The 14,664-nt window shown below is 42.7% G+C and overlaps 1 protein-coding gene across 1 annotated transcript in view; it reads left to right on the top strand.

The window, feature by feature from the left end:
* Window positions 1–14,664, top strand: part of LOC139407789 (UPF0606 protein KIAA1549L-like) — a 37,730-nt gene that overhangs the window by 10,186 nt on the left and 12,880 nt on the right. The window contains exons 2-7 of the mRNA XM_071151658.1: window positions 6,471–6,785; window positions 7,194–7,781; window positions 7,955–8,070; window positions 9,038–9,260; window positions 9,409–9,542; window positions 9,660–9,828. Coding sequence (XP_071007759.1) covers window positions 6,471–6,785; window positions 7,194–7,781; window positions 7,955–8,070; window positions 9,038–9,260; window positions 9,409–9,542; window positions 9,660–9,828 — 1,545 coding nt within the window. The remainder of the gene's footprint in view (window positions 1–6,470; window positions 6,786–7,193; window positions 7,782–7,954; window positions 8,071–9,037; window positions 9,261–9,408; window positions 9,543–9,659; window positions 9,829–14,664) is intronic.

Here is a 14,664-nt window from a genome sequence, read left to right as displayed (position 1 = left end):
CTATGAAATTACACATACGGAATCATGTAGTAACGAAAAAAGTGTTAAACAAATCAAAATATATTTTATATTTGAGATTCTTAAAATAGCCACCCTTTGCCTTGATGACAGCTTTGCACACTTTTGAGTCTTAGATTTGTGCAATTTTGCTAAGTACAATACAATGTGATACCTATTTTTGTTTTTTTCATATTCACGTTTCCTGTGTTTTGCTTGTGGAATAAATTGCTCTAATCATCCTTTTCAAGGTTAATTGTTGCATTTGGGTCCTGTAGTCTTCCTGAAAAGTACTGTAGAAGTGTGACTTACTCTCCAGATCCAATATTCAACCCAGAGAGACAGATGGACACTATGAATAGTTTCAGGAAGTGTGTATCTGTACATCCTGTTGGAAAGGTGTCACTCCATGGAAAGCACACCACACTGTCGCAATGGGTTTAATTTCAGTTGGACACTTCCCAAAGGCCCCCTCCTCACCACCTGCGCCTTGGATGGTGGTGCACTGTGTTTCTCCATGCGTCCCTCTTTCCTGCCCCAATGGCTCACTGTTTTGAATGGGCAGAGGTTCTTCATGAGTCCCAGGACGGCTGGAGCTGCCATGTGTTCTCATAGGAGCCCAATGGAGGAGCTTTGCTGTCTACTGCCATGGCTCAGCCTCTCAGTGATCTCTCAGTGCTGCTGAGGGAGGGCCCTTATGTTGCCCCCTGTTAGAGCAGGTGGCTTTCTGTGGGGGGATAGGATAGATACAGGAGAGGTCTTCAGTGTGTCCTGTCTTGAAGACACCAAATACTGTCACACTCCCACTGCTGAGCCTATAGGGTCTTTTAGGATAAATATCTCCTGATCATGTTTGCTATAAAGAACGTACAAACTCGTTGTCATATATATATATATATATATATATATATATATATATATATATATATATATATACATATATATATATATATTCATGTAGGGCTTTAAATGATTGGTTCATCTGAGTTTTTTGTAGGATTAAGCAATGCTAGTTCCTGCTAGACTCATTGTTTGAGATGAACAGTCCAGTAGGTAGTGTTAATGGAAGACAGTGGGCTTGCATTCTGGGGATGTAAGCACAGGCCTGGTTGTACTGTACAAAGCCAGCCTGGTTCGGAAATCCTTCCTTTTAATTAAACAATCCTCCGATGAATAGATTTAGAGTGTGGGGGAAGCATGTGCTCGGTACGGAAGTACAAATGCGCTCTGGAGGTCTGCCAGTATTTAATCGTCTCCCTTATAGAAGGCAATAAACCCTGCTAGCTGCCCATTCCTCATCGTTCACTTGTACTGAGGAAAAGATGTCTTTGAAAACACCACCACCGTATCAGCACTGATTCAACGCACTAGCTTTCCCTCGTAGGTTGAGATTATATGTTTTTAAATCATAGCAGCTGCTTATGTGTGCCCCAGATATGTACTTGAGAGCGTCTAAATTAATTCCCTGTGCTCATCCTGAACAAAACATAAGTGACCTACTTATTAAGATTATTTTCCCTCTGTCACGGTTTCATAATACTGCTCCTGGATGACTAAGAAGTGTTTGTATCCTCAAATGTTCTGCTCCATAGTTTTGACGTCGGCCTCTCCCCGTACCACTCATGTTGTTGACAGGGGGCAATGCCAGGCTGCGTTTTGGAGAACAATATTTCATGTTTTCAAGATGTGGTTATAGAGAGAGGCGATGTTGATGAGTAACATAGGGGGACAGTCAGGATGTCATCATCAGGCCTCGGGGATTGATGAGTCAAATGGAGAATTAACGTGTTCCTGCCTTCCCAGCTAACAATTCTAGGGAGAGAGAGAATGTTTTTGTAATGTTAGCCGTAATGGTGCCTAGATGTTTCAGTGTCCAGTTCTCAGTTAGTTAGGTGAACATTCTATGTATGTAAGCAAAACTCTCCTGAGAACCTATTTAGCATGTTTTGGAATTAGAGTTAGGAGAACATTCCCTAAATGTCAAACAGAACTTACCCAGAACGTGGTTGCCATGTTCTCAGAATATCCTATATTAATATACTAGACACATTTCATTGGATGCTGCAAGAACATTCCTGTGTCCAGTTTTCTGAGGGTTAGGATAATATTCTATCAGCGTCCCACCAAACATACACAGTACATGGTTACCATGTTCTCAGAATATAAGATATTAATGTTGTAGACACGTTTCATGGGAACATTGCAGGAACATTTCTGTGTAGTGGTCTAAATGTTGGGGCATTTTACCCAGTCTTAATGTTACTCCTGAATCACTATAATCAATAAAACAGTTTTTCTTGAGTGTTCTTTTAGGAGAGCTGAGATTTACTTCAAAGTGCATTTCAAGAAGACGATGGAGAGATGCTCAGCTATTCAGAATGGATAAATACTCGTCATTTATGAGAGGTAGTGGATATTATTTGCGCTGAAAGTAGAATTCTACAGATTCTCATCTTTCAATGAGGAACTGATTTTAATTAGATCAGATGAGGGTGTTGTAAATGTTGCCAAGTGATGACACTAACGTATGTTGCTAAGAATGTGAGAGTAGTGTGACTCCACTAGCAGGTCTCGAACCCAGGCCACCAGCATCAATGACAAACACCTGAACCACTGTCCCAATAAGGGATCTCTCTAGGTCATGTGCTTGTTCGGCCTGTCCAGAAGCAAAACCTAGCTAACATATGGAATTGTTTTAAGAGGGTCATACAATGGACCATTTAGCTATTTCATTTTGAATGTTAGGACCCTTGTACATAAAACAAAAATATATACAGTATAAACAGTACCAGTCAAAAGATTGGACACACCTACTCATTCAAGGGTTTTTCTTTATTTTGACTATTTTAATAGTAAAGACATCAAAACTATGAAATAACACATTTGGAATCATGTAGTAACCAAACAAGTGTTCAACAAATCAAAATATATTTTAGATTTTAAATTCTTCAAAGGAGCCACCCTTTGCCTTGATGACAGCTTTGCACACTCTTGGCATTTTCTCAACCAGCTTCACCTAGAATGCTTTTCCAACAGTCTTGAAGGAGTTCCCACATATGCTGAGCACTTGTTGGCTGCTTTTCACGGTGGGAACCACACATGAGGAAGTCATCCGTTCACCTACTCTGCGTCTCACAAAGACATGGCAGTTGGATCCAAAAATCTCACATTTGGACAGATTTCCACCGGTCTAATCAAGGCAAGGGTGGCTACTTTGAAGAATATAAAATATATTTTGATTTGTTTAACATTTTTTTTGTCACCACATGATTCCCTATGTGTTATTTCATAGTTTTGATGTCTTCACTATTATTCTACAATGTAGAAAACAGTAACAAATAAAGAAAAACCCTGGAATTAGTAGGTGTGTCCAAACCTTTGACTGGTACTGTATATAAAAAAATATTTGATAAAACATTGATTTTGTCCTTTACCACTATAGCCCATAGAAATGCATTGAGTAACACATTTGTACACGGCAAAACAGACAGTCCAATAATGTATCATAAATAAGGTTTTGAAATGTCTATCCTATATCTGAGATACAATAGATACAATTTAGACACAAGTTTGGTCACTTTATTCATGGCACTTTTTACCCCCTATGGACGTTGTGCCTTCACTCCTGTGAAGCTTGTGTGCTTCATAGAGCAAAACAACCGACACCTTCGTGTTTGTGAGAGACTCCCCTTTTAATATTGGTGTCTTATAGCTCAAACGGTTCGGTCTGGATAGTCGGTTTTGTGAGCAGACTTCTTCGAAATGAGAACGTCCGTGGCAGAGAGTTCAGACGATTGCAGTAAAGCTTGTGGATGTCGTAGAGCGAGATGATTGTTATACAGACGATTTTGTGACCATTCTCTTGTCCGGATCCTCTCACGTGTAGAAAAACACCTCTTTTACAAGCCCCATGTTATGGAATAGGCACAAACGTTATATTGGCGGAAAGAGGTCATTGAGCTGCAGCCACTGCAAGAAATGCTAATTCTCTTGCGTAAACATACAGGGGGCTATTCGATATTCAAAATTGCATCACCGTGTGATGCACGGGTGCGTCAATCGACTCTAGGTGGCTAACCCTCAGAAAACTGGACACGTATGTTCCAGCAACCTTCCCATGAAACATGCCTGGAACATTAGTATCTTATATTCTGAGAACATGGCAACCATGTACTGTGTATGTTTGGTGGGACGTTGATGGAATAGTCTCCTAACCCATAATAAACTAGACGTGACAGGAATATTAATGTTAAATATTCTAAGAACATGGTAACCACGTTCTGGTTTTCTGTTTGACATTAAGGGAATGGTCTATTGGAAACCGTCCTTGTATGTCAGTAAAGCCAGGGGCGGACTGGGACAAGAATTTGGCCATTTTATCTACACCAGCCCACGTCACTGCATGCAGGGCCATGCACAGACCTTTCAGGGGGCAGGTGTTCAAAATGGTTGATGATTGATGTAAATCAGCTCGTTAGCTCGTTAAATATTTGTTTTACTGATTGCTATTTAGCTTCAGTGCTCTTAAATAATAATTTTATGATATATCCTAATATTCATAACCTTCTAACTCATGATTTATGGAATTTGAGTGTATGGTGTGAGCCTCTTTTTTAATATCTCACAGAATCTTTTTTAATACCTCACAGAATCTTTTTTAATACCTCACAGAATCTTTTTTAATACCTCACAGAATATTTTTCAATACCTCACAGAATCTTTTTTCAATACCTCACAAATGATTACGACAGGCTACTTTGACACTAACAAACTGAGAATTTGCAATCAATCAAAAGGACCTCATCTTGAATCCATCAATAGATTAGCCTACGCCTAGGTGTCTGGAGACACACATTGTACAATATGAGGAGTCCTAAAAAAGCTTTCCAGTTTTACTAAAATACCTAACGTTGCGCAGCTCACTCGCCGATGGCTGATGCACTTGTGCTAAAAGCCTATCTCTCTTGTTTTGCTTTGTAAAACAATGTTTGCTCAATGGGCCTATTTGTATGTTAAAGAGAATAGTTTTGGTAGCCTACAGCAGACAGATTATAGCCATTTGCTTTCCAACCTCTTTTCCCTGGATTGTATTAGAAATTTAGTGAAAGGCCTGTTTTGTCTGCATGCTGTTCACTGATAGATTTGTCGCACGTTCCCGACTGCAGGCCTAGGCTTATGCCTTCTTTTTGGGCTACACACAATCCACAGGTAGGCCATTTTTTTTAAAGAAGCTATGGCTCCTCTGTGGCTATGTTATAAGTCTACTCATGGTGTAGTAGGCTGTTCTGAAGGATTTCATTTATATTTGAACATACGGAAGTTAATTCTACACCTTTGCAAATGTATTTAAATTCATCAGGGGGTTGCAGCACCTCCAGCACCTTTCCCATAGCTATGATTCTATAAGGAAACAAATGATGAAGTGCTGCTGTGTGTAGGCCAACCAGACTGAATATTGATGATGATGTAGCCTAAATCAAGTGTTATGCTGCTCTGGTAGTAGCCTAATGTTGATATTTAAACTAAATAGCTTGCTCCCCACACTCGACCGGTCAATTCTCAAGCCATGCATGTTTGGATACTGGGCGCACACAATCTCTGTACCCTGCAGGGCAGACTGGGGAAAAGCACAAACGGGCACAGGGCAGACTCCGTACAGGCACAGGGCAGACTCCGTACAGGCACAGGGCAGACTCCGTACAGGCACAGGGCAGACTCCGTACAGGCACAGGGCAGACTCCGTACAGGCACAGGGCAGACTCCGTACAGGCACAGGGCAGACTCCGTACAGGCACAGGGCAGACTCCGTACAGGCACAGGGCAGACTCCGTACAGGCTCAGGGCAGACTCCGTACAGGCACAGGGCAGACTCCGTACAAGCACAGGGCAGACTCCGTACAGGCACAGGGCAGACTCCGTACAGGCACAGGGCAGACCAACATGTTAGGGGGGGTGGGGGGTGAACTTCACGACATCACAACGATATTTGGGTCCAACGACAAAAACGCTATACAAAAAAATAATAATGATACAAATACCCAAAAGAGCACTTGGAGAGTGAGAGGGCACAGGGGCAGGTGCTCAGGCACAGGTAAACCTCTATCCGTGCCTGACTACATGCACTGCCAACTCAGTGCCACCAACCACATGGAAGAATAAACACATTTGCTGTGCTTTCTTGTGTTCAAAAACGGTTAAATGATTGTCGCATTTGTATCCTGTCACTTTAGTTGATACATGATGGAGTGCTGTGTGTGTGTGTGTGTGTGTGTGTGTGTGTGTGTGTGTGTGTGTGTGTGTGTGTGTGTGTGTGTGTGTGTGTGTGTGTGTGTGTGTGTGTGTGTGTGTGTGTGTGTGTGTGTGTGTGTGTGAGAGAGAGAGAGAGGGAGAGGTAACCATATGGAATGTGTTCTTTCTACATTTCCATGCTGCATCTACATGCATTCAGTCCCATCTCTCTCCTCGTTTTCCAGATGAAGGGCACTACAACGAGTCATCAAGGCATGCGGCTCTGCCTCAGGACCCAGCCGTGCCCTCTAACCTCTCTGCTAGGGCAACGTTAGTGGAGGACGGGCCCCGGGCCCCTCCAGCCATACCCACGGACCCAACAGACCCATCAGGGGTGACAGCAGAAAGCACCAGAGAGCAGCCTGTGCAACCATCAATGCTAGCTAATGCCTCCTCCTTAGCCTCCTCCTCAGCCATCAACAGTGACAATCAAACAGCAGGAACAACAGACCCTTTGTCTTTAGCACCTGTAACCAACAGCACCTCAAACACCAGCCCAGGTAGGACACGTCATCAAACAATAATCAAACCCATCTTGTTGTAGATGGAAAAAAAACGTAATGTTATATACGTACATACCCGCCTCATGACTGTTGTTAGTGTCTCTACACACTAGAGAGACGTTGGTCATCATCGTTGTCGTCATCATCATCCTCATCATCATCATCATCATCGTCATCATTATCATCGTCATCATCATTATGCTCTGCACCTTCATTCCCTCAAAATCCCATTTTCTTTCGGTCCAGCTCAGTCCCACATTACCCTGCTCCATCCCCTCTATCATGCTGCCTCTCCAGGTCTGACCTCATCCTCACATTATGGGACATCATCCAAACGGGACATTTTTCACCTGATATGAACCGATTTTTGAAATCATTTAAAAGCTGCTCCTTCTTTCATTGCAGAGGAGGGAGACAGCAGTTTGCCTGCGAACCCAGATTTACCTACAGTCCCAGTGTCCTCTCTGGCCACATTGGGGGAGAGCGACGCCACCCTCCCAGACAATGTGACTAGTCCTTTCTCCACTCACACATGGAACACCACTAGACCTGCAAGGGCTGACACCAACACCACTACACCATCCACCACAGCAGCACACACCAACCCAACACCAGACACTGTGACCAATGACAGTCTACAGCTCACGACTGTGACCACCACGACCGTCACGCCCCTGACCGTGACCACCACAACTGTGACACCCCAGACCACCACAGCTTCGACCACAGAGGCGGTTACAACCACAACCTGGACCACTACGACCACACAGGAAGTGACCACCCTCCAAGAGACCACAGTGGCAACCACAACTGACCAAACCACAACCATAACCGCTCCCACTACAACCACAATTGCACCGACTACCACTTTGACCATCCCCACCACCACCAAAGGAACAACCCCTGGACCGACCACAACTGAACCAACCCCCACCAGTTCTGAAGGGGAGCATCTACCATGTAACATCACTGAGAAGACCTGGGTCAAAACAGGTACAGTATGGGCACTCAATCAACAGCAGCTCAGTTTGAAAACCGTTCGTTAGTGTACTCTGTTTCGCCAAATAAATAAAACAAGATTTGAGATGCCACCATATGATTACATCCCTAATGAAGACCTTCATAAAAAAATTAATATATTTATAACTGTTTGTTTTCCTCCAAAGTTTTGTCCATGCAGCTGTGGAGGAACAGGCTTGATATCATGACAAGGCAGAATCTGTCTAAAGGACTCACCCATGCTCTACAGAGGGCCTTCAACGACACCAATGTTTATGTCCAGGTCTGTATTATTCTGCTCTCTACTCTCTGTGTTAGGATGTTGTTACTGCTGTAGTGTAACTGGAGAAGAACACCTACCACATCAAATACAGAATACAGTGCCGTAGTCCTGTTTAAATGTTGATAGTCCATGTTCACGTTGTGGGACAAGGATTTCATATTAGTTACTCTGGATGGCCAGAGCTCTAGGAATTAGAGTGAGTGTATTTACTTATTCTGGCTCCCCTCTTAGCCATACTATTCATGGGGTACAATTTCTCACTTTGATAGCGGAGGAGACTGAAGTGACTAACGGTGAAAGGATTTCAATATGATGATAAATGGCATCTTGAATGGTGAATAGGCTTTGCTTTATAGTGGCTGTTAACAGTATGTGAAGAGAATAGCTCTTTATTGACCCTACTAGCTGAATGACTAAAACCTATTATTGCAGGCGTTTCCTCTTCAGACACGTCCGTTATTCAGTTCTCTTGTTCTCTATTTCACGCTTTCTCTCTCTCTCTCTCTCTCTCTCTCTCTCTCTCTCTCTCTCTCTCCCTCTCTCTCTCTCTCTCTCTCTCTCTCTCTCTCTCTCTCTCTCTCTCTCTCCCTCTCTCTCTCTCTCTCTCTCTCTCTCTCTCTGTCTGTGATGGCCATTGATTTCCTACCTGTGCTGTCTGTTTTTCAGTCTGTTTTTCTGTCTGTCTGTCTGCCCGAGGTGTAATTCAGTGATTGCTACTCTATCCCAGTCCTCTTCTCTCCCCCATCAGAACCCATGTATTATTACTGAGCCCGGAAGTGATCGGCAGGAAACAACACAAACACAAGCTGCATAGTTATGTGTCCGGGGATAGCTAGCTAACACATACTGGTGGAGACTGGAGAGGAGTGAGTGGTAGTACATAGGACCAGAAACCTTGACCCACTGCAATTGTGTTGGGTGTTAGCGATAGCGATCAAGACATAAACAACACGTTTTCTCTTCTCAGGTTGAACGGGACCTCTGCAGCCCTCATAATGTCACTCTTGGGTACTATGTAGCCAGTGGGAAAACGGTCTACATAGCATCTGTGGTGGTGGAGACAATGAATACCTATGGCTTTGACAAAGTGCTGGCAGACATCCGGCAGCACAGTCCTCTGGTGAAGGCTGTTCTGCTCCCTGTAGCCCCCTGGGCCTCCAGCCTCAGTGTCCATCTGCAGCTCAAAACAGGTAAGGCTACAACACTCCACAACAACACATGTAACACTGCTGAATGATGTGACCATGCTTGTAGAAAATGTTGTACTGCGCTCTTACGTACTGTAACTGAATGTACTCAACTGGTATATTGATTGTTGCTCTGCGTTTTTTTTTTTAGTTCTCAGGTTTGTAGGCCCAGAAGACAATGTCAACTCCTGCAGTTTTGTTCAAATGATGGAACAACGGCTGGAGAATGCATTTGAGGAAGCTCAGGACAAAGTGCTGGAATCTTACAGCGGGCTTTCTGTGGAGGTGTGTTAATGACTTTGGGCCATATTCAATCCCATGCAATTAGCATACCTGTTTAGCGTGTTGTATTTACTTCGACATGTCTGATATTGTACAACATCCTTGTCTGTGTTTGTTCAGATCCAGAGCACCGCCCAGGTGATTGGCTCTCCTGCCGTGTCTCTGCTCTATGTGGTGAAGAATGAGAACGCGGTGCTGAACGGAACCGTCTCCAGCGGTCTCCTGAACCAGCTGACTGCAGAGCTGGTGGGCTACTTCCTCTTCTTCCCCCCGCTCATCATCGCTGAGCGTAAGTGCCCCAGGGCATCACGGGAAGGGTTTGCGTGATAGTTGTTTCCAGTGGCGTTTTCGTCTTGTTTTCTTCATTTTTATACAGAAATATGTCATATTTCCACTGAGTGTTGTCCTCAGAGAAAGCTTAAGTTTGTGTGTTTGTAAGTGTGGGGTCTGAACATGAAAATATGAATGGTGTCTTTATTTCATTATACCAGCAGAGTACTGATAATTGTATGTTGAACTAATTGACAAAGGTGACGTTATGGTCCAATATTGTGCAGTGGAGAGGAGGCTGATTAGCTCACTTCATGCTAACCTGCAATCATTTGCATCACCTTCTGGGTGTTTCTTCAGAGAATGGATGATTTGAGCATGAAGGGAAGATCAAATAATATTCTATTTATACACTGAGTGTACAAAACATTAGGAACACCTGCTCTTTCCATGACATAGACTGACCAGGGGAATCCAGGTGAAAGCTATGATTCCTTATTGATGTAACTTATTAAATCCACTTAAACCAGTGTAGATGATGGGGAGGAGACAGGTTAAAGAAGGATTTTTAAGACTTGAGACAATTGAGACATGGATTGTGTATGTGCGCCATTCAGAGGGTGAATGGGCGAGACAAAATATGTAAGTGCCTTTGAATGGGGTAGGTGCCAGGCACACCAGTTTGAGTGTGTCAAGAAGTGTAACGCTGCTGGCTTTTTCACATTCAACAGTTTCCTGTGTGTATCAAGAATGGTCCACCACCCAAAGGACATCCAGCCAACTTGACTCGACTGTGGGAAGCATTGGAGTCAACATGGGCCAGCATCCCTGTGGAACGCCTTCGACACCTTGTAGAGTCGAATGCCCCGACAAAATCGAAGCTGTTCTGAGGGCTAAAGGGGGTGCAACACAATAGTAGGAAGGTGTTCCTAATGTTTTGTACACTCAGTGTATTTGAACCCTTCAAATCAAATCACCCTTTATTTATACAGCACATTTCAGACATGGAATGCAACCCAATGTGCTTTACAGGAAAACACTAATAAAAACAATGAAAATAAAAGCTCAAATATCCACTACACAACAAGCATAATGTAAAAAAACACAAAGAATAACACAAACTGAACAACTAAAAAGCACCCAAAGGAAAAGGGGAGCTAAAAAGATGTGTTAAGATCTCTTTTAAATATGTCCACAGTTTCGGCCCCCCTCAGGTTCTTTGGCAGGCAATTCCCGAGACAGGGGTCGTAATAAATAAAGGCTGCCTCTCCATGCCTCTTGGTCCTGGGTTTTAAGATAGTTAAACGGCCAGTGCCAGAGGACCTGAGGGACTGACTGGGTACATAACTGAAAAGCATGTCTGACATGTATTGGTGTGCACAGTCGTGGATTGATTTAAAAACCAATAGAAGAATCTTAAAATTAATTCTAAAACTCAGAGGCAGCCAGTGCAGAGACCTTGAAACCGGTTTAATGTGGGCTCGCCGCCTGATCTTGGTCAGTACCCACGCTGCAGCATTCTGTATGTTTTATAGTTCACCAATGGCTTTCTTGGGTAGACCAGACAGGAGAGCATGACAGTAGTCAAGCCTGCTTATAATAAAAGCATGGATGAGTCTGTCTGTATCAGCCTGAGAGAGAAAATGTTCTTCAGGTGATACAAAGCTATTTTAGTCACATTCCTAAAAAAAAAAAATCAGAATCTAAAGTAACACCTAGGTTGTTTACCTGGTGTTTTATCTTTATTGCCCCTGAATTCAAATGTGCGGCTAGATTCTCTCTCTGTGCTTTGGCTTCAACAATGAGTACCTCGGTCTTGTCTTGATTTAGCTGGAGGAAGTTGTGAGCCATCCAAGTATTTTAATCACTAATACAGTATAATAATTTATCTGTGGAGCTAAAGTCGTCTGGTGACACAGAAATGTAAAGTTGTGTGTCGTCTGCGTAGCTGTGAAAATCAATGCTGCACTTTCTGATAACACTGCCAAGGGGTAACATACAGTATATAAACTGAACAGTATCAGACCCAAAATCGAACCTCGTGGAACTCAACATTTGATATGTATTTTCTCTGAGCTATGTAAACTAATTTAGAGGCCAACCCACCTCTCCAGTCTGTCCAGACGGACTTCATGGTCAATAGTGTCAAATGCAGCCCAAGGATCGGACCCTTTTTTTCAATTTTCACCTAAAATGACATACCCAAATCTATCTGTCTGTAGCTCAGGACCTGAAGCAACAATATGCATATTCTTGATATCATTTGAGGGATACACTTTGAAGTTTGTGGAAATGTGAAATGAATGTAGGAGAATATAACACATTAGATCTGGTAAAAGATTTGTATTTTTTTGTACCATCTTCTTTGAAATGCAAGAGAAAGACCATCATGTATAATTCCAGCTCAGGCGCAATTTAGATTTTGGCCGCTAGATGGCAGCAGTGTATGTACAACGTTTTGGACTGATCCAATGAACCATTGCATTTCTGTTGAAAATGTTGTGTCAAGACTGCCCAAATGTGCCTAATTGGTTTATTTTGAACTTTTCAAATTCATAACTGTGCACTCTCCTCAAACAATAGCATGGCCTTATTTCACTGTAATAGCTACTGTAAATTGGACAGTGCAGTTAGATGAACAAGAATTTAAGCTTTCTGCCAATATGAGAAACGTCTATGTCCTGGGAAATTTCCTTGTTACTTACAACCTCATGCTAATCGCATTAGCCTACCTAAGCTCAACCGTCCCGAGAGGGACCCACCAATCCTGTAGAGGTTAAATCTACAAGTACATGGACAGAGAGCTGTTTGGCCTGTGTTGGCTCTAAGATAATTTATCACTTGAACTAAGGCTGTCTATGTGCTGTGGTTGGCACGAAAACCAGATTGTATTTTTTTAAATTACAGTTGGCACTTAAAAATTATTTTGCTGTTTGAACACCAATTTCTCCAGGGAGTGAATAACAATAGCTTACACTTCTTCAATTAAAAACATTTTTGACGAAGGTGCTGGGGATAGGATCGAGAATGCAGGTAGATGGCTGAAGTTGTGATATCATTTTCCTGCGCATGTCTGTGTCAACCAGGTAAAATGCATCCATTGTGCCTTTGCTTGGTAGCCTGTCATCAGGCTGATACCCATCCTAATGTTGGTTATATTATCTCTGTAATATGCCACAAACTCATCACATTTAGATGTGCAAGAAAGTTCACATCATTTTGGATTTATCAGGCCATCAACTGATCGAGAAGAGCACTCAAATAATTCTGATTAGTAGTGATCAAGTAAGAAAAATTTGCCCGTCCGGCATTTCTAATTACCTTGTTATACACTAGGTGTTTTAGAACACCTACTCATTCAAGGGTATTTCTTTATTTTGACTATTTTCTACATTGCAGAGTAATAGTGAAGACATCAAAACTATAAAATAACACATATGGAATCATGTAGTAACCAGTATAAAGATTTTAGACTCCGCAAAGTAGCCAACCTTTGCCTTGATGACAGCTTTGGACACTCTTGGCATTCTCTCAACCAGCTTTGTGAGGCAGTCACCTGGAATGCATTTCAATTAACAGGTGTGCCTTCTTAAAGGTTAATTTGTGGAATTATTTTCCTTCTTAATGTGTTTGAGCCAATCAGTTGTGTTGTGACAAGGTTTGTGTGTGTGTGTGTGTGGGGGGGGGGGGGGGGGGATAGCAACAACCACCAAGCGCTATGAGAACCACTATAGGAATGGAAAACCCAGAGGATAAGTTCATTAAAGTCACCAGCTTCAGACATTGCAACCCAAATAAATGCTTCAGAGTTCAAGTAACAGACACATCTCAACATAAACTGTTCAGAGGAGACTGTGTGAACCAGGCCTTCATGGTTGAATTGCTGCAAAGAAACCACTACTAAAGGACACCAATAAGAAGAAGAGACTTGCTTGGGCCAAGAAACACGAGCAATGGACATTAGACCAGTTGAAATTTGTCCTTTGGTCTGGAGTCCAAGTTGGAGATGTTTGGTTCCAACCGCCATGTCTTTGTGAGATGCGGTGTGGGTGAACTGATGATCTCTGCATGTGTATTTCCCACCATAAAGCATGGAGGAAGAGGTGTTATGGTGTGGGGGTGCTTTGCTGGTGACACTATCTGTGATTTATTTAGAATTCAAGGCACACTTAACCAGCAGGGCTACCACAGCATTCTGCAGCGATACTATTCCCATCTGGTTTGCGCTTAGTGGGACTGTCATTTGTTTTTAACAGGACAATGACCCAACACACCTCCAGGCTGTGTAAGGGCTATTTTACAAAGAAGGAGAGTGATGGAGTGCTGCATCAGATGACCTGGCCTCCACAATCCCCTGACCTCAATTGAGATGGTTTGGGATGAGTTGGACAGCAGAGTGAAGGAAAAGCAGCACAAAAGTGCTCAGAATATATGGGAACTCCTTCAAGACTATTGGAAAAGCATTCATCATGTAGCTGGTTGAGAGAATGCCAAGAGTGTGCAAAGTTGTCATCAAGGCAAAGGGTGGCTACTTTGCGGAGTATAAAATCTTTATACTATATAACACTTTTTTGGTTACTACATGATTCCATCGTGTTATTTCATAGTTTTGATGTCTTTACTATTATTCTACGATGTAGAAAATAGTCAAATGAAGAAAAAACCTTGAATGAGTAGGTGTGTCTAAACTTTTGACTGTATATATGCATTTTTTGTAAGCACAAAACTATTTCGGCAACAGGGATCTTGATCCAGAATGGGATTGAATGTCTCTGCTGTAACCAAGAGGCTTGAGCTTGGTATCAAGCCACGTAGCTTTCAAGTTAGCCAACCAAATGCATAGCTGGACTCCTGA

Source organism: Oncorhynchus clarkii, chromosome 1, assembly GCF_045791955.1.
Source record: "Oncorhynchus clarkii lewisi isolate Uvic-CL-2024 chromosome 1, UVic_Ocla_1.0, whole genome shotgun sequence".
Classification (NCBI taxonomy): domain Eukaryota; kingdom Metazoa; phylum Chordata; class Actinopteri; order Salmoniformes; family Salmonidae; genus Oncorhynchus; species Oncorhynchus clarkii.
The sequence above is the reverse complement of the archived record's forward strand: the minus strand, read 5'-3'. Positions and strand labels throughout refer to the sequence as shown.